Here is a 20283-nt window from a genome sequence, read left to right as displayed (position 1 = left end):
AATATTACTTAAAGATTAATCGTATAGTTGGCTGTTGAAAGCTAATAAACCGATTTTGATAAAACCACTACTTTTAAAGAGAATGATAGTGAAAATTACTTATGCCAAAAACCAAATATGTTTAGGAGGATTAATATGTTATGTTTTTCAAAAAATAGTTCAATGGTTGTATATTCAATGTAAAAAAGATGTACAAAATGAAAAAATATTTACATGTATTAACTTTGCAGTTTTCATATGTCATTTCGCATATATCCCTGAATGTATTTTTTACGAGGGTTGTAGCATGCTGCGCACATATTTGTTCAGTTCTGTAATACAAATAACGTTACCAAAGTTTGTTGCGAAAAAGCATTTTCCGTTTTCAAAACCTTAAAAATTCACAATTTTCTTCTAAAAGCCTTGAAAAAAAAACCATATTTATACTTGCTAATATCATTTTTGTTGAATCAATGACAGTCATGTGGTAAGACCGCAAAATATGACAATGTTCTTTCGTGGTTTGGAAGGCACACAAAACGAGGGTCTTGTGGATCTCTGGATCTCTCTCCGGTCGTGTCAGATTGAAGTCACCACGCTAGCTCACTACGGGATAGCGATTTCAGTTTCCAATATTTGGGACACAGTCCTTACGAAGTTTTCTTTTACCGTGAGCCAGTTGTGACTTAAACGAATAAGTACAGATAACTTTGAAAAGTCAAACTCTTACTTGCCTGGGTAGGGATCGATCCTACACCTTACGCATAAAAAGCAACACATATACTGAAGTTTTAACTGATTTTTTTAACCAACCCACTCTGTCCCACATTTAGGTAAAGGCCTCACCCAAGTCCTATCACGATTCTCTGCTCAGGGCCACATGGAACCAGCCCACGCGGTAAGCTTTTAGATTGTCTGCTGGCTCCCATAATGTGGTGACTGTGGCCCAGCATTCACTGTACATGCGACTGACGTGACCATATTCAGACTACTTTGTGAAATATTTTTGTTTGTATTATGAATACTTATGCTATACCACCTCCATACTTACTTTGAATGACTAATACACAGTACATATTCGCTCATGCACTCTTCGTACTCCAGTTCCGTTCGAGTTTTATTCGTGAACATATCCTTGAGGTCTGGTGGTAGCGGTCTGTCTTCCACTTTGAGATCATAGTCGATGTATTCAATTTCACCGTGAACGATATGAACTGAAAGCTTTGGAAATTTCATTCAACTATTCTAGTTATAGCTATTTAGAAACTTCCTACCGTTGAATATTTTTTCTTTCTTTAGAATTACTTTACGGTAAGAGTTCTTTTTTATATTTTGACATCTGAATCCCACTGCAGAGCAAAAGTTCCCTCCTTGAATTTATATCACTCTGCGACTAGCATAGACCAGTTAATTAAAATTAAAATACTTGGTGGTTACGAGTAAGACTTTTTTTTTAGTTATTGTTATGATTAACGCTCCTGATACCAAATATGAAATGCCTATTAATGTCATAGAAGCTAGTATTCTTCAAATATCAAACTTATTTATCAGCCAGGTTTCTCAATCATGAGCTGGAAAGAGAGCTGAATTTCGAGCTCATTGCCTATGTTAGAGGCCTATGACCAGCAGGACACTAATACGGGTAAGTGATTATTATGATGAGCTGGCAAGGCTACTAGTTGGTCAATCCTGATAAACGTAAGAATAATTAAATACTTACTCATCATAACCAGAAGTTGTACCACGGTGAACATTATTCTCGTTACAAGATTTAAAAATTACAAATACATCGTGGCTTAATTCAATCTTGTTCGCTACTGTTTCACTAATCAAGTTAGACCTAATTATAAGGAAAGTTAATGAGGAATGGATGAACGAATTTAATTAAGGTAAATCGTTTTGGAATTACAGTTTTATCGTGTGAAGAGGAAGAAAGCAAATTCTTAACAAAAATATTAATCACCTAAAGATCATTCAAAAGCATTGAATGCTCAATTAATATTTTTGTTTCAAAAAGAATATATTATAGCTAGCTATAAGCTTTTTCGTCTAACTAGAAATACTCAAGGTACGTTAATTATTACGTATGAATTTTGGGATTCGAATTGTTAAAGAAATAACGATTTTGAGACCATTTTTCAAAAATACTTTTACAGCGTAGGTTTTTTTTAATGTTTCATTAAAATATTTCAGAGATTAAAAAAAAACAAACAAATATCTGCATGAGTTTATTTAATTAAAAAACATTCTTAAAACTAAATCGAAATAAGGCTTCGTATTAAATATTAGTGCTGTACGTTTTGGGCTCATAAAAACGTATAGCACAATATTATTACATTAAATACATAATACATTACCTACAGTATTTACAAGGGAAATTATTGACTATGAATCCGAAAAGTAAAGGAACTTTTTACACCGTTACACTAAACAAATTGACGTAAGAGTTCAAATGCTTTCCATTTCAACACTTAATGATTCATGCTATTTGCAACAGGCCTTTAGTCAGAAAATTTGCGAGCACTGTGACGTCTTCGTGTTGGCTGTGACTGTGTGCTCCAGCTGGGCCAGTGCTGTCAACTCTGTATCCATCTTCCTGCTTTTTATCCTAGTATTCTTATTATTCTGTCTCTTTTTACAGCAGCAGAGAATCTCCTCGAATTCCTTTCGGAAATTGTCGTTCAACCAGCCGTAGAGTAGAGGGTTAGACACAGCGCTGGACATCCCAAACATGTGACAGACCGCGTACGTTATTGTCATTGTCTTTTCCTCCATGAATGGTTCAGCGCTGAAGTCAGCCACCAAATTGAAGACGTTCAATGGTAACCAGCTTATAACGTAGGTAACAGCTATAGCTATAAGGATAGCTGGAGTCTTCCTCGTCGTCCTTCGCCTTCCTCTTAACCTCCTATGGATTTGAACGTGGGCTAGTACTACAACTAAAACGGGCAGTAAGTATTGGAAGATTAAACTAAATACGGAGTAGATCGCTCGCCCATTTTTGATGGGCCAGTCTTCTATGCAGAAACTTAAAGAGTCCATGCCGATGAGGCCGAGGTAGTGGGTCTTCAGACTCCTGAAGATGTAGAGCGGGGAGGCGAGGGTGAAGGCGGTTACCCAGATGAAGAACATGGTGACGATGGCGCCCATCGTCTGGAGACCAGGTCTTGTTGGGTACACGATCAACTGAAGGCAAAAAAAAGTATTACAACCCATGTCAATACTTGCTTAACGCTTATGCTCTTTTTCGTCCTAAAGATCGGTAAAAAAATATCTAAATTTGTCTTGATTAAGATTTATGTTGACATCTGAACCTATTTCTAACGCCTAACATATAGCATTTTAAAGAAGAGACTTGCAAGTCATCAATAGAAGAACAATGAAAATGCAAAAAATTTAAATAAGTGTCCTTGAAAAAAATTGAATACAGACATATCTTAATTCCATCGATCTACATCACTGTTTAGACGTTTAGTTATCAATATAAGTTATCTATAGAGTGCATACTGAGTTCATTACTACTGCTGATAATGTTATTGATAATGCCAGTTTGCGAGAAATCAATATAATGTATGAGATGTTACAAGTCCTGTAATGTATCCAAAAGTGTTCTTTTTAGGAGTAAATAATTTTCGCTGGGAAGTATTTCTGTTGCCACCCTTACAAAAATTGCTAAAACGAAAAAGAGAGAATAAGCAACGGTTATTACGGTCATAAGTCTGTTATACCTACTTGACTATTTGTATCTATTGGAGGTAGAAAAATGCACGCTAAAAAATACAGTATAAGACATAACAAAACATAATATTCAGACGTCCCGTCGTCATCGCCCACAATACAAAGACCACCTGCTGTTATATTCGAGGAAAGCTTAATGATTGCATTTTCCACAGAAAACGCACCAACTATGAATTTAATAAATAAATATACTAACGACAGAGATATAGAGAAAATAAGGTAAATAGTCATAATCAAAATCAAAATCAAAGGTTTTTATTTCAAGTAGGCCGTTTTCCAGGCACTCATCAGTCACATCTAGCGGTTACATGATAAAAAATACTATAGTCTTATTTTTTGGTTTGTCGAATGTGTGAAAAGAAAGCTATTAAAGATGAAGACAAACAATAATTTCGGAATTGAGGATTAAACGTCAGGAACCCATAATTTTGTAGCGGTCAGTAACATCATGACTTTTCAAATCAATATAGTACCAAAATAAAATTAAATCAATAAGAAGAATAGTATAAGAATGAGATTAAAAAAGAAGACATTCATTCCACATTATCTTAAATCAATAAAACAACGAATGAAAAAAGACACACACATACCTACAGCAAAAATAAATGATTTGAAAGAATGCTTACTAATGAATGAGCAATGAATAATAAGTGAAGGGAATATTGGCAGGCAGCCAAAGTAAGATTAAATACACATCTAGACAGAACACTGACACGTGATTCACAGGCTATTAGACTGAAACCAGATCAATTGATACAAACAACATTTAATGGGAAGAATATGTGTTTGTTGGACCAGGTTATTTGATTGAATATGTTGGTGCCATTGGTTTTCGTGTCCCTCGACTCCTCTGCTAGACTGCATAGATAGCCGAGTGGTATAGGTCATCACGCCAGTCCAGGTGCGCAACGTGTTACGAGTTCGATCCACAAATGCTTGTTCTGAGTTTGGGTGACTGTCTAGTAACATATGCCTTGAATATTTGTGAAACTGCCCGACGAGAAACAAGGACGAGAAATAAGGACGAAATTCCTTATTGCGGCAATCGTAAAATAATAAATTGCTGAAGGAATTTAGCTGTTGTTTCAATAAGACTCCGTGAAGCCACCGTCTTGCTGCTACAAAAACAACTATCCTCTATTACGAGCTTCGTTCAAGAACTGAAAATTTAGTATCCATTCTTAGCTTCAAACATTCTATTTTCGCTATAATCAATTGCCCATCAGCACCCGGATTTCAAATTGGCTTAAATAATGATATAAACGGTTTACGCGAGACCGTTTCGTTAGAAATAGTTCCACACATTATGACGTCATCAAGTAACACCAAATTTCCCAGTTGTACACAACGTACGGTGGGTATAAAAAGTCGGTTATCGTATTCGATTTTCAAAACTATTGCACTCATGTGTTTTGTATTTCTATCAGGTCATGGTGGCTTTTCGGTTCTATGCTTGGATAGGTATGCACGGAGTGCAGGTTCGGTCCCAATGCAGGCAAAGTGTCAGTGTCATTCTAGGACACTACGGAAAAACAAGGAAGGAAAATATCGTAAGCAAACCTAGGTTCCAAATATTGGAATCTGAAACTTTCACTTTACGGGAAGAAGCCTGTGCCCAGCAGAGGGACGTAAATAACCTAGTACTAACATCAGGTAACACAATAGGTCTGAAAATTGGTGTAGTCGAAGCAGACTAAACACTAATTCTTATGAAAAAGACTGGCACTCAGTAAATAGTACTGTGATAGGAAACTTCTGTAGCCGACTGTATCTACGATCAAAGAGGTATAAATATTAAATGTTTGGTTCACCTCAACAAGTGTGGAAGGACTTTGATGTAGTGAATATATGGATTACGAATGAAGGAGGTTCGATTTCTCGGAAGTAAACTTGTTTGTAAATAGAGATTGTTATGAGGAATTCATCCATATCTAAGAGTTTCTAAGAAATGATAAGAAGCAGTTTTCCTTTAGTACCAGAATGATGAATAAAGCCAAAATAAGGATAAAAATACATGAGAACATTTACTAAAGAAATAGGAGGGTAAAGAAAAGCTCGATGCAAACGAAAAGTATCATGGATATGACAGAGAATAATGAAATCTGGTCCAGTGATCATGGGTTCACGAAGAGTTTGAGGGAAAAATAGTTATAAATCAAATTTTCAGGAACGAACGTTCGCTTAACTTTGGTTTTTAATTTTTATCCGTTCTTTTAGTGGCAAATCTACCCGTGTAAATGTCGACCTGTCTGTAATGTGAATATCATGGTTCAAAGCATACGGGCTATCGGACGGACAAAATCCTTGAAAACATGTTAAGAAGAATTCAACTCTTACAATTCTTACAGCTCTAAAAGGTTTCGAGTATTCATCCAAATCGAAAACTACATTTCACATTCAACCAAGCATTTTCATTTAAGGTTTGAATAAACTAAGATAGGAAAAATACAATTGCAATAGTGTACATTTAAACAAAACTCTATCACAATGAGAACAATCTAGTGTAACGATCGCTAAACCCGTTAAGCGGAGCTCTCTAAAATACTAGTCAAGATGGAGCTAGAGTTCAAATTATATTGGACATAGCAACGAAGAGGGTGATGTTGAATTTGACGCTGAACCTTTACACAGAGTAGAATGGTATTATATATTCTTAAAACACTAATGTTCTGCATCGGTAACAAAGAGAAAATAAACGATTTGTTGTTAGGTTGTGTATGGTGGTTATCTCTTCAAAAGCTAGACCGTTTAAATGAAATTTGGTAAAGAGCTGACACCTTGGACTAATGTCACAACACAACATATAGCCACACATATCTCACTTTTATCCGACTTTCGATATCCAGGCAAGCGAAGCTCCAAAAAATATTGCCAGTTAAAGAAGAAAACTATTGACTTCCAAAATATCAGTGGCATAGGTCCGACGCCAACGTATTCCAGGTATCATGACCCTGAGTAGGGGTCCCGGGAGACAGGTACTGTGGTTCATCTGTTTATAGGTGAGACATGCAGTCAGATTTCTTGCAGTGGACGTAGTTCCCAGTACGGAGACTGCGACGTATCTTGACACGTTGGCTTCTAAAACGCGAAAGGAAGCCATCGTCTACCAATTGCCGAAGACTGCCATGCGGCCGGTGCATGGTGAATTGCCATGCATTGCCACATGCCGACCAAATGTAAGAAACGTTGCTTGGCGCTTCCTCCCCCGAGGAGGTAAGCGTACATGAGGATTTCCCAGCCTTAAAATTAATTAATGATGTGTATCAAGCTTAATCCGGGGTATTTTATGTGAGGATTACGTACTTAGAAATCTCTCACGATGCGATAACGTCTCATTTTTATTGCTGCGAGTCGGACTCACCACTCTGAGGGAGCCGTACAATTAGGATAAAGAAAAACAATTGTAAATAAAATCTGTCACCCATGAGACTGCTTGCTTAGCCTTGGTTTTTAATTTTAAGTATGTTCTTTTAGCGAAAGCAGGAATATATCAATTGTATAGTCTATGACGGTGCTTAAGTGTGACTTGATTCTAGTGACTGAGGGACTTGAATGAACGGTTCCGGATGACCGGTCACTTTGAGCAAGGAAACTTAAAATGTCACAATAATTAGTATTGCTAATTCTAACTAATCATACAAAATATTCATTGTTTCTAATTTCGGTCAAATCTGCCAAAGCTTTTGAATCTAAATCTGTTATTGTCAACAATATTACTAGCTGGTATTGTGACAGTTGCAATTAGCGAATTCCAATTATGTTTACATTTTCATAGAATTGAACAATTTGTGCATATTATTGGATCTTCAAATTGCTATTTTGTTTGTTTGCGTCCTTGCCATAAACAATAACATATGACAGTTTCATTTGTCACAAGGATTATATAATTTGAATTGGAATTATCGAATTTGCCGTATAAGTTGATTACCTGTCAAACATCACGCCAAGTTATGTGATTATTTTGTTAGTCATTTTGTTAATTAACAACAACTATACGGAAACTGCGAGCTAACTGAATAGTTTAACGCTATTAGCCTACAAATACCTAAGTGAGTTGATGTTGAAGATGAATTTTCGGAGTTTGTTTTTTGGAAATGAATAGTATTCTGTTAAATATACAGTGTTAAAACTTAAACTGTAAATAAATTTAAATATTTATTAGAAGCTTCATTAATAAAAAAAGAAATGTTTCTGAAATTGCAATTTCTTATTTTTTTAAGAGTCGACGCTACTCTCCACCATTAAATGAAGAAAATCAAAAGGATTAAGTAGAAAATGGACTTGTTTTTCTGCAAAGGTAGTTTCAGCATTCGCTAAAAATACAGAAATTTTCTCGAACAATTTTCAAACGATGAAAAGGAGCTAACTATGGTTCATTCCAGTGAATGGAATGAGAAAAACAAATATCTTAAGAACCTGAATGGTTTTAATGAACTGAGTGGAAAATTCATAGCAAGAATTTTATTTAACTTTACTTTTGCTGAAAATGATTAATATTCCTGGTGAACCTTCATTAAAGTCAGTGAGATTTTCTTCATAAATACTTATACATTTTCGCTTTCCTTCTGCTCAAAGAAAATTACATTTTAAATTAGCTGTGTTTTATCATACAAACCAAGACGTATGTTCTCAAAAGAAAGAACATCTATCAATCAACCCAGCACAAGAAATGATCTTCTTACAGGCACGAAATTAATAAAAGAAAAATATTATTACAAAAAAGAAGGCTACCTAGAGATCTAAACCTGTCAATAACATCAAACCTGTCACTTACACAGCAAACATACCGAACACATCCAATTACGATACGAGACGTCTGACCTTAAATATATGCAGAACCTATAAAACGAATAACAAGCAACCGAATATAATACAGAATAAGCAAAACGAGCAAACACAGACGATATTCTATCAGTAGTCACCTGATATCTGTCCAACGCAATCGCTGTTATGGATATAGTTGACACAAATATTGATATAGCCTGGATCGCGCCACATGCTTTGCAAAGGCTGGGCCAATCGGGCAATGGCCAATGTTTGGTCAAAAGTTCCATTAATGTGAGCGGGGTGCCAACACAGCAGACCAACGCGTCCGATACTGCCAAGTTGACTATGAACATGTTTCTGGCTGTCCTCATGACGGGTTTTCTAACTACCTGAAAAATTATAAAAAATTACATTAACATTTTGTATTTTTCGTTTTTTCTTTGCAAAGATTCTGTTTTAATATTGTACATACTTTAATCCACTATCATAAGATAAATATTTTCTAGAGTTATTTTATCAGCTTCATAAAGAGTCAAAATTAAGTTCAGTCTGAGATTTATGCATAAAAAATATCACGTAAATATTCTAGATACTTAAATAAATAAATTTGTTAATAATCATGGATACAATATCATACTAGTTTTTATAAGAATTTTGATAGAATACAGTTAGATATAAAATTCTAAAGAAAAATCTCTGAAAATCTAATCAAATCAACATTGGAAATATGGATTTTTATAAATGCAGAGCTAGACTCAAATCGTAATTAAGTGACGTGGTTTCCCCATATTTTTATAAGGAGCTAGCCCAAAGCAAATGCCCGTCATTGCAACTCCTGAATACCAGGATCACCGAAAGGGTTGAGCTTGGTGTGCCCCACGGGAAACGACTAACTTTAATCAGTATTTAATCAGAAATAGTAAATAGGAAAAAAAAACTTTGCATTGTCAGTAACGCAAAATTTTTGAATTGGTCTATTCTATTAGCTTTATTGCTTTTAGTATGTAACTTCTCTATAAGACCCGACACTCCACTACTGCCTCTAAAAACTGCAATAATATTACTTTGAGCCTAAATATCCCCAAAATTAACACTACCAATACAAAATCAATACATGCAGATATCATAAAACATTTCATCGTTATCAGCGTTTTATTTCGGTTTTAGTAATAGAATTCCGTTGATAAAAGTAACATATGTAACAGGGTATTTATCTGGGCATGTGTCATTTTTATCAAGCACTCCATAATACCAATTGTTAAGAATCTCTTTTTGTCAATCATAACTTGCTAGATCATTTATCTTGCCTACAACTGTTAAATTTCCATTACAAATACGTTTATGATATTGTATGTCTGTGTACACATCTGTTTTTTTATCTGTTCTTTCAAAAGAAGAAGTCATCTTCTTTTCATGGTTGATGTACAACCTGGATTCAGGGTTTAGGAAACACTATGTAAAAAACATAGTATGTAGTGGTTTTCAGATCAGTGTCTTTTTTATTTGAACCTATGAACTCTCACTTGGCAGCTCAAAGATCACACTATTAAGCTATTAAATAAAATATTTGATGTCCAAAATGCTATAAATCTTTTTAAGGTTTTGTACACAAATAGGAAAAAAAAGAACACTATCACTAAGAGTAAGCTGTCTGTACGTCTGTCCGTCAACAGGTTGTACCTCGTTAACCGTTTATTTCGTTGTTTTTCTTCAGCCTAGTCGTATGGAACCTTCAGTCTTTCGTCCGACTACCACATCGGATTTTTATTTATTGCCCACTAAACTAATCCGAAGTTAGCAGGTCACCTAAATACGTAGGAATTTAGAATTAATGGGGTCGTGAAACCAAGCCTCCAAATAATTTCCCCTCATTACGATTTTAATCGCCATCATTAGAGCCTCCTTGGGAATTTCAAATTTAAATAATTATACGTACGTATAATTTATTTTCACCATAAATTTTAGTTAATAAATTTCCAGATTTGGAAATTAATCTTTTGAATCGTTTGTTATAAGGTTGGTGTATTTTTAGAGGTGTTGACTGAATTAGAAAATACTTAGAAATTAAAATTTCCTTTTCGAATTTTTTATCAGTTGTTACTGATATTCCAGTTAAAGGTTAAATCCCAGTTAGCATCGATGTCTTTTCAAATTCATTTGCATATCACTAAGTGCCTAAATAAGGCGCATGTACCTAGACATCGCAAAGGAAGGAACTGACCCGTTATTGTTTTAAAGGTGTGTTTAAAACTCTGTCAGCAGGTTGTAAATTATCAACCTTAGTAGAAATAAAAGACTGATCAAAATAATTCTAAGAATCAAATTAAACAAAGCCTATGGATACATAAAACAAACTGAAAATATTGTACGTATTATTCATTCATACAAAATTTGATAGATAATGTATCCATGATAAACGCAGATTTACCTATTTCCAATTTAAAAATCTATGCTATTTACGCAAAGATTGTGTGTATGTTATCTCATGAATCAATCAAAATAAAAAAGACTTTTGACTACAACGGCAATATTTTTGCCTAAAGAGTCAATTAACATTGAAATTCTTTCTCTACGAGAATATATGAACCACATTATATTATTACTTACAGGAAAACATGAAAAACTCACAGATATAACAACGAGAGCATTGCCAACAGCGCCGATGACCACCAGGATGCCATAAAAAGTGAGGAGTAAAGCTCTTGTAGGATCATCGACCTTCTTGTTTTGAGAGAACTTTTCTAGAAGAATGTTAGGGTCCTGGATACCTCTGGAAGCTTCGATCAGCCATCTTGCTGATGCATTCAGGGTTAGGTTTAGGTTGGGCTCCAGCCCCTGAAACAAACAGAGAAATATGTTAAAGTAAAGTTGCTCTTTGGTATTTGGAAGGGTGTTGTGAAAAGACATAGGTAAGATTCTATTAGATACAATAAAATTCTGGATTATAACATTGTCAATCAACTTTAAGAACACGTTTTACACAATTGCATGAGTCAGAAAAAATCACAAACGTTACTTTAATCGTAAGTTGTATTTATGTAACATTTTACTAAAATGTAATTTAATTTGGACCTGTCTTGGTTATTTTCGAAATTAAATACCTTAAAGCCACAAAAACGGTATTATCTACCGGGTAGTAAGTTTCGTTGTAATTAAAACAATAACATTATTCTCACGGATTTTATCTCATTTCATGACTTACAAACTTCAAAACGAAGAATCAACTTAAAACTCGAAGCGCCATACTTATCATCAGCTAAAATCACAAACTAAATAATATTTAATGAATTTAAAGAGGAACATCGACCGCCTCCTGAGACATCGGCGTTAATAAGGAAAAGCGATAACGTAGCATTTACACCATTATTGTGTATTTTCGTGTTTTTAGCTGTATTTATTAGTTTTTTTTTGTGATCCTTTAGACCTGATAATATTCAAGCTGGAGAATTGTGAATGGAAATATGTGTGTGACCTGTATCCAGCACCGCGATAGGAGATACAATAAGATTTCAGTAATTGGTAATTGCTGTTGTTGAGTCATACTATCATAATGTTGTTTTTTTTCATTCTAGCTGTCCAGCTGGCATGAAAACGAAAAAGTCGTTGTTTTGCTATACACATGAATTCCAGGGATTCAAAAAGTTACATAATACATAATGTTGCCCAATGCTTGGGTTTAACCAATATTTCAACGAAAATTTCATTACTTTCGGTTGAACCGTTTCGGAAGATCTCAATTACGTATACAGCGACACAAAAGTTTTATATAATAGGAGATTTACGATATTTTTCGGCTCTTAAAGGTCTTTTTCTTTGTAAGTCTTTGATATCGTAGGGAATAGAAGTAGGAGGAACTGAAAACTCAAGTAGTTTTAAGACTTCTTTTAGATTGATATTGCATCTATCCCTTTGAGATGCAAAATAGCGTCAAAATACGTTTCAGAGCGACCTAACGTTAAGATTCATTTTAGTTTCCACTCACGAACAAAAGCGTCTTTTTCCTATTCCCCGAAAAATAGGCCACCAATTCCCAACCGTATTCAACTCGTCTAAAAATCGGTCACATCGCATCACCCTGTATAATACTCACGTAAATATTCAAAACACTTCCGCATACTCCCTTTATAGACGATAATCGTCCCCCATAAACCAGTTACATACAAAATTATAACAAATGAGAAAACTCCCCTTTGTAACGAGGGAAAATACTTTTTTTTCAAATTTCACACCTAACCTGAAAAATTATACCCTCGAAAACAAAATCATATCGAATTTTTTGAATTATACTTTGAGGAAAACTTTAACTCGCGCTACGGGTTCTGTATAACCAGTTCTATTTTGCCCTTAAAAGAAAACCTTTCTCGTTCTCAGAAATGGATCCCTGTATGTAAGAGTTCTTTAAACTTTAAATTCACTTATACGAAGAAGCCCTGAGTCTGAGTCCTGGAACTAGAACTTGTAAAAAGAAATAAGAAGCAGAAAACAGTTGGGATCTCACAAACAGAACTTCAACCATAGTGGTAATTGGAGTAGTGGCAATAGTGACATATACGGTCAGGAGGTGCACTCGGCTATCGGTACTATATGAGGTTATAGGCTTCATATGATCTTATTTATCTATATTTCCATGTATTTACATGTAAAACAAACTCATAAAGTTATTTAGTATTTCAAAAAAATTTAAGGATCCTAAAGCATTTTTTTTATCGGTTACGGAGGGAGTTGTAATCTTGTTTATACACAGCCTCAGCAACACTGCATTAATAGTAAGACGTACAGTCAAATGAATACCATTCTGAAATTAGCTTTCATATCCTTTATTGCTTATTCTTTAAAGAATGGATACAATCACAATGATACTACAGCAAGTCTACGTATATCAAGAATAGGTATATGGTCGGTAGGTGCTGTCCATTAGAAGCCTACGAAAAACTCCTGACTGATAGAAAGACTTGAAAAATAGAATACCGTTTGTCTCTTTTTTCTCTGAACCCAAAAAATTAGGGAAGGTAATACGTCCCCAGACGGCAAAAGTTACAATGAGTAAGGGATAACAGTGAAACGATTTGGATAAAATATGGTTGAGGGAACCCTGTAATTAGGATGTCAGGAAAGATGTGATAATGAGGATTTATTAAACTCTATTATAAAGAAGATTAGGGTGTTTTGAATATCATGTAAGTTGATGAAGGTATAGGATGTTTTGATGTTAAGTAATTAATCGTTTTATATTTTGTGTACCATTGCTGTTGTATTTTACAGTTCTAATAAAAAAAAAATACTATTTTTAACTAAACCGGGTTCGATCTGATAAAGTGTGAATATCATAGAAACGTAAAACGTCAATTTTCACAAAGGAATTTTGATTTACCATTCAAAATTTTCATCAGGTAGGTAGTCTAAATTTAGTTAAATGCGGCAAAATTATCCTGAATTGACTATGAAAATTCATAGGAAAACCTTGTTCATAATAGGCTTGGAAATATTACATATTTTGAACACCATGGTAACAGGTTCTATTTAACCACGCCGCGCTGTGTGCACGATGCAGTATTCTACCTAAAGCGGTAAGACTAGCAAACAACTATAAAAAAGAAGAATTGGAAAGGCGAGCCGGAAGAAAAAAATCCACAAAAATAAGTAGTATTGTAGAATCCACTTGCAAAGCTTGCTCAACCACGTTCGAAAGCCTTAATAACGTTGATCTTAAATCATGCACAAGTCAACAACTTACAAAAAGCAATTTGCTCTTATTTATTGCTATCTAAATGTCGTGACGGAATTATGATATTAATACTCCCTTAGAATCTTAAACACCGAAGTAATTAAGGGTGGTTGTCATAAACTGTTGTGACATCACTATTATATCTTGTATGTCGTTAATTATGCTTTCAAGGTCAGAAGGATGCTTTGAAGGGGAAAGAAAGTGGGAATATAGGCCAATATTGCTGGATGAACTATATGTTTTGGAAGTTAACGAAATTTGGAGGACAGGTTTAGCTCAAAACAATAATATAGAACGTTATTGTCGCAAACTTGTCACACAATTTTTTGTTTAATTTTCTCTCTCACACAATCAACTAAAAAACCGACTTACATAGCGTACATAAAGGTCTCAGGTCAGTCTAATTTAATATTATTATGGATGCGGTGTATATTTGTCTTTTGACACATTTCAGTTTACAATTCAATTGTTTACTGCAGTGACAGAATAAAATGTGAACAAGTTTAAAAACGAAGTAAAGGAAAAGGCGCTTTTGCATTTTTGATATTAGAAAAAGTATATATTACTAAATAATTATAATACTTTCAATAAATAATAATTGAAAAAAATAATTATAATGATACTAAATATAACACAATACTGAACATCTCTTGACTCTATTCAATGTTAAGAAAACTAAATTTGTAATTAAACAATACAAAGTTTCGTATAAAAAGCGAAATAAATAACTAATAAATTATAAAACAGAGCTCTTCCTCTCTCCTACCATAACGCTGTGCCCTACGGGGTCCATGACTGATCATTGTACTTAAAATTACCACCTGTAACTACATTATGGAAGCAAGTATTGAGTATTGAGTAAAAGAAACCAAAATGTGATTTAACATTTGACTGTGCTGGTTTCAATGTCATGACTATCATCGGAAAAAATCACTAAAATGATGGCAAGATACGTATTTTGACTTCTACGCAAACAATTTGAAGTATTGGGTATTATAGTCCATATTATACCAAAATACCAGCGGTTTTCTAACCACACGGATGACACGTAATGTACGTAACAATGTGTGCCCCTGACACCTGAATGTATCGCTGAAGCAGGAATGTGGCGAATGTAGTGGCGATATACCTTGTTATGTGAAGAAAATCTTTAATACAGGTATTTAACTTATAGATTCTGAGGGTTAGAACCTTTGAATATCTAGACAAATTGCATGGTTGCGACTACCATGCAATGCCGTGTCAGCAATTGCTCATTGTAGAATTAAAGCCACATTTTTAGGTATAGATGACTTATACTTAAAATAAGCAACGGTTTACTCGCGAATCAAACTTGCTCCTTTCAGCTCATGATTGAAGATCGGTTTGCTCAGAAACTGTGGTAGTCGTTATAAATAGTTGCATCCTTTAAGTAAATTCAATCCCGCTGGGCTGGCAGCGGACCTTAAGAACCTTACAATGGATCGTTAAAGCAGCATGTCCTGAGAAACTATCCTAGTTTGGAACCTGAACCTAGGTTCTCATTACGAGAATGTCGTGTGACGCCATCACATCACGACCTGATTATAAAGACACCGTCAAAGATACGCATGCCGCCGTTACCTCGTCATATTGCCATTATAAAATACACTATACGCCACACGATTTAAAATACTAATTTGAATAACAAGTTAATTTTGTTGTATGTCGGGACTGGAACAATATTTTTCACTTTGTACCTTAGCATTGAAAACTAAATAAAGAAAGCGTAACGGAAATATGGAAAAGCCTAAAAGAAATATCTTCCAAATCTTTGAGTGAACTCAAAAATCAATTTTGAATTATATTCAAGAAGTCACTCAAAATGTATAACCGCTCTTCGTTTGCTCTAGAAACTACTAGAAAGTTATTCTCAATAGAAAGTTTTTAGAAGTTTTCTATACCTTTGAAAATACAGAAGGACGTTTTTCGTTTGCAATTTTTAAATCCTTGTCGTCTTGTCGTCGAAATATCTAGGAACTAACTCCGTTTCCGTAAAATAAATGTTGAAATTTAAAAAAAAATGGATCATGGATATTTAAATCTCGGAGTATTTTTCTTACTTCAAAACATTTTTAATTACTGCTTACTTTTTAATCTGGCTAAAAAATTATGACAAAATCTTATGCAACATTTTTTGGGCACAGAATAAATTAGCTACATTACTGCCCAAACTAAAAGGCTGTTTTTTTTTCAGGCATATTTTGCGAACAGTTTTCTTTACTCCACTTTACAGTAGTGACAGTGACAGTAGATAAGTCAATACGACTAACCCACTGTGCGCACCGTGTCATGGGTACGATCCTTGTGTGACACAATATGTGAATAAGTGTTTGTCTTTGAACATGTGATTAAAAATTCCTTACTTCGGGAGTCGTTTTAAAAAACAGCTATAATTTAGTTTCTTTCAAAGAGAAGATCGAAGTTAATCATCTGACGTTACATCACTAATTCGATGTGTGACATACAATTCCGTCCATAGAACTTCCATCGCAAAACGAGAATACAAATACTAACTTCTAAAAGAAACACCTGGTAATACTAAGACCTAAAATACCGTATCAATAAATTCTCTTTACCTTCTTCAATTGAGTTATGTCTACTACTGACTCAATTTGAAAGAAATTGACAAATCGAGTCACAAGTAAAGGCTGAGCAAACATAACGTCACGCCGTAGATTTAGAAATAAAGAAAAATGTCTTCGAATAAATATTTCTTGCTTATCACCTTTTTACATCTTTATAAAATGTTCCTTTATCTGTTAATGTTAAGGTTTCAATTTGCTTGGAGATGGGTCTTGTAGTAGCCATGTTGTCAATGGTTGGTAAAGTCATTTTGAATAAGATAATATTATACAATTTTTTATTAAATTCCTCATTACGGTTGCACTATTGGCCTAAGCCTGTACCTAAAATATTTAATCGAAATTAAATAATGAATATATTATACAAAATAATGAATGAACATAACATTATCAATAATTAGGTAAAGGTTATTGAATTTTACATGCATTATTTAAGTTATATTTTTGTGTCAGAATCATGTCATTACTGAATTCAGATAAATTTACAGCGGTGATTTGTTTGGTTTAAATTTAATTACACCAGCCTAAAATAAACGTCCCACTGCTGGACATAAGGTACTTCCTGGTATAAGGTAATGTTTGCTGACGCTAGTTCTGGGAGGTTGACAAATTCCGAGTCCAAAATTTTTATCCAGGTTGCTTCACAATGTTTTCATGCCTCGTTTGTCATTCTTGTCTACTTTTGCGCGTACATCATTATTTTAACAATATAACTCGCATTCTAAACAAAATTTTGTGTTAATAGTTATTTTCTCCCGTTTTTAGCTTATTCCTCTTATTCCCGTCTATTTTCATACGTTCCTCGAAATATGTAAAAAATTCAGAACCGATCAACAATAAATTCGGTATAGTAAAACCCATACAATACACCTTTTAAAGGTTGTTTAAGACTACAATATATGTCAATTGGATACAAAATATTCGACCGTAAATCGTGACACGATTCCCTTGGGCTCTTTATTTATTGGGCCCGGTAAGCCTTGGGGTTCAAGATTTTATCAATTTCATATTTTCGGGAAAAATTACTTGAAATATTATGAGAATTTGACACCAGATGAAGCTGAGCTTTCCACATGGCTAGGAAACAAATGAATATTTATTTTATACGGTTTGAATAGATGACCTACATAATAAATATTTTTTGGTAATTATTGGCAATCGAGATACGAAAATTTAATGAACACAAAAAATGAACAATATTTTTATGTAAAATAATGGAGCGTGGTTATTTTTAGCAAACGAATAATAAATTGAGATATCTGAATATTTTTTACTAATAATGCGGCGATACAAAAAGTGGAACAACACGGGTCATGTTCGTCGAAAAAAATAATTATAATTGTTTCACCAATTTTACTATAGCGTCAATAGCAATATTCCAATCTTGGAAAAAATAGGGGAACCATAGAAATAGGATCCGTTTTACCCTTTGGATACGAAACCCTAAAAAGTGGCCTCTTTTCTTCAGCCTCTGTGATTATGCAGTAACTTGGCACTGCAACAATCTCCTAACATTAGCATGCAAACTGTGTTTCCCAATGTGGATTTATCTAAAGATTTATTCAAGTAAGTTGCAGTGAATGGGACAATGGCACCAAGCTGAGCGATGGTATTAAGAGTAATAACGAAGTTTCTTGTGTAACCACGGTGGGTGTATCTTGAAGTAATCTTGTCCCAAGTTTGTGTATGCATTTTGTTATAAGTGACATGAGATGAATGCTGATGATGAAGATACTAAGTTAGATGGTCTGGTGCTAACGCTCTGTTCACTAATGATAAGTTTATGATAGCCAAAGGAATAATTAAGATGGAAATTTGAATATTTTTTGTTATAGTCGATAGATTATGGATCCCGATCAAATATAAACACTACAAAGTATTTTATTTTAAATCGTCCCTGAATTTCATATAAAAAAAATGAAAAGATCGACGCGTGACAAAATGGAAAGTTAGTTAAGAATGTCCAAATATTCTTAAATATTCCATACAGTCGAAGAAATCTAAATCCTTTGACTTTGTCGAATGAAAAAGGAAACAGGAAGAGAACCATTCACCATCAGTTTTCCCTCAGTTGGTGCTCTTGCCATTCAAGCTACAAACCTATCTAATCTACACCTCAGACATTAATTAAATAAAATAGCATACGCATAAACTTTATGGCATAATATTTGACGGGATCGATGTCCATAACTTGTACGATATCACCCCACTTTACACCATATATGAGCAGTGACCTAACAACGTCGTTTTATATCACCACAATTTATAATGTGATAGGATCGCTATGTAAAAGTTTGTCTGGCAGGGATCCAAGGTACATCATTTATTTATTTATTAGGTACGATTTGTGCACCCATGATGTGGAATTACCTTCGTGATGTCAGTTTTGAAAACTATGTTGTCTAGATGTTTGAGCAATAGAGGCAAGCTAAGGTTTTGTTCGTAATTTCTGAATGCTCTTTTTTTTAACTATGTTGGATGGATTTCAAGTGTTGTGAATTGCGATGTTTCGTTGAAAAGGTGATTTGTGACTATACGTTTACGCCTTTAAAGTGCTTTCGTATAAGCAAAGGCATCTTTACCATCCTTTGCAATTTTGTCTTATTAGTCGATTCGATGATAATCAATTTCTATTAAAATTACCCTAGTAATGATAAGTTTTAAGTTACAGTTGCTCATTGTTTGGGATCTTATAAAATGGAAAGAAATCGTCGGCGTTGATCTGAATAACCAAAACAGAACTTTCAGTTATGCTGAAGGTTTTAATTAATTTACAATAAGCTAGTGATAAAACAGAATAGCATCAGATTAACCTCTTGTTACGTTTCGTTAAGTTTTCGACCTAGAATCGATGGTTTATATTTAACGAGCAAATAAGAGCACTATATAAATAATTCTGAGCTACTCTCGTTTTACGATCGGAAACTGGACCCAGACTAAGTATAAAATTGAGGTATTGTTTCCTACTACCTGACACATAAAATGTTTTATTTTTATCGCTTCGATGCTATTTTATGACGTTTCCAATCGAAGAGAATAATGCTTTGGAATGGTACCTGTATTTGCCAAGATCATAAATCCCATGCGACGCAAGTCAGAAGTTTCATTGAAGGCAAAGTTACCTACCTACCTAAGCGATATTTGGACAATCATTTATACATTGATAAGTATAGTTCTCAAATATTTGTTTGTCTGGCTCAGTCCTTACTGATTCGGAAGACAGCTTGCTGCTATGAAGTTTGAGACAATTCATCCCGCAGTAAAATCACTAACTAGACAGTGATGGAGTGGCGAATCTGGGTACCGAGATTCGTTTTTATTTTTAATGTTCATAAAGTGTAGCACTTTACTGTAACACGAAAGATAATTTGGAAAAAATATTAGAGTCTGATTTTAAATCTTATGCTGTCTTGAAACCTTAATTAAAAGAATGTAACATTGAATTACTCTTGTCTTGTTCACGATAACTCC

At 34.2% G+C, this 20283-nt stretch overlaps 1 protein-coding gene across 2 annotated transcripts in view; it reads right to left on the bottom strand.

The window, feature by feature from the left end:
- Positions 1–2194: 2194 nt before the first annotated feature.
- LOC113498768 (neuropeptide F receptor) overlaps positions 2195–20283 on the bottom strand; it is a 68557-nt gene continuing 50468 nt past the window's right edge. For both annotated transcript variants that reach the window (XM_026878914.1, XM_026878921.1), the window contains 3 exons: positions 11113–11319; positions 8640–8873; positions 2195–3165 (listed from right to left, as the gene is read on the bottom strand). In XM_026878914.1, coding sequence (XP_026734715.1) covers positions 2485–3165; positions 8640–8873; positions 11113–11319 — 1122 coding nt within the window. In that variant the 3' untranslated portion in view covers positions 2195–2484. The remainder of the gene's footprint in view (positions 3166–8639; positions 8874–11112; positions 11320–20283) is intronic.

This window comes from Trichoplusia ni, chromosome 1, assembly GCF_003590095.1.
Source record: "Trichoplusia ni isolate ovarian cell line Hi5 chromosome 1, tn1, whole genome shotgun sequence".
Classification (NCBI taxonomy): domain Eukaryota; kingdom Metazoa; phylum Arthropoda; class Insecta; order Lepidoptera; family Noctuidae; genus Trichoplusia; species Trichoplusia ni.
Note: the sequence above shows the minus strand (reverse complement) of the source record. Positions and strands in the feature narration are given on the sequence as shown.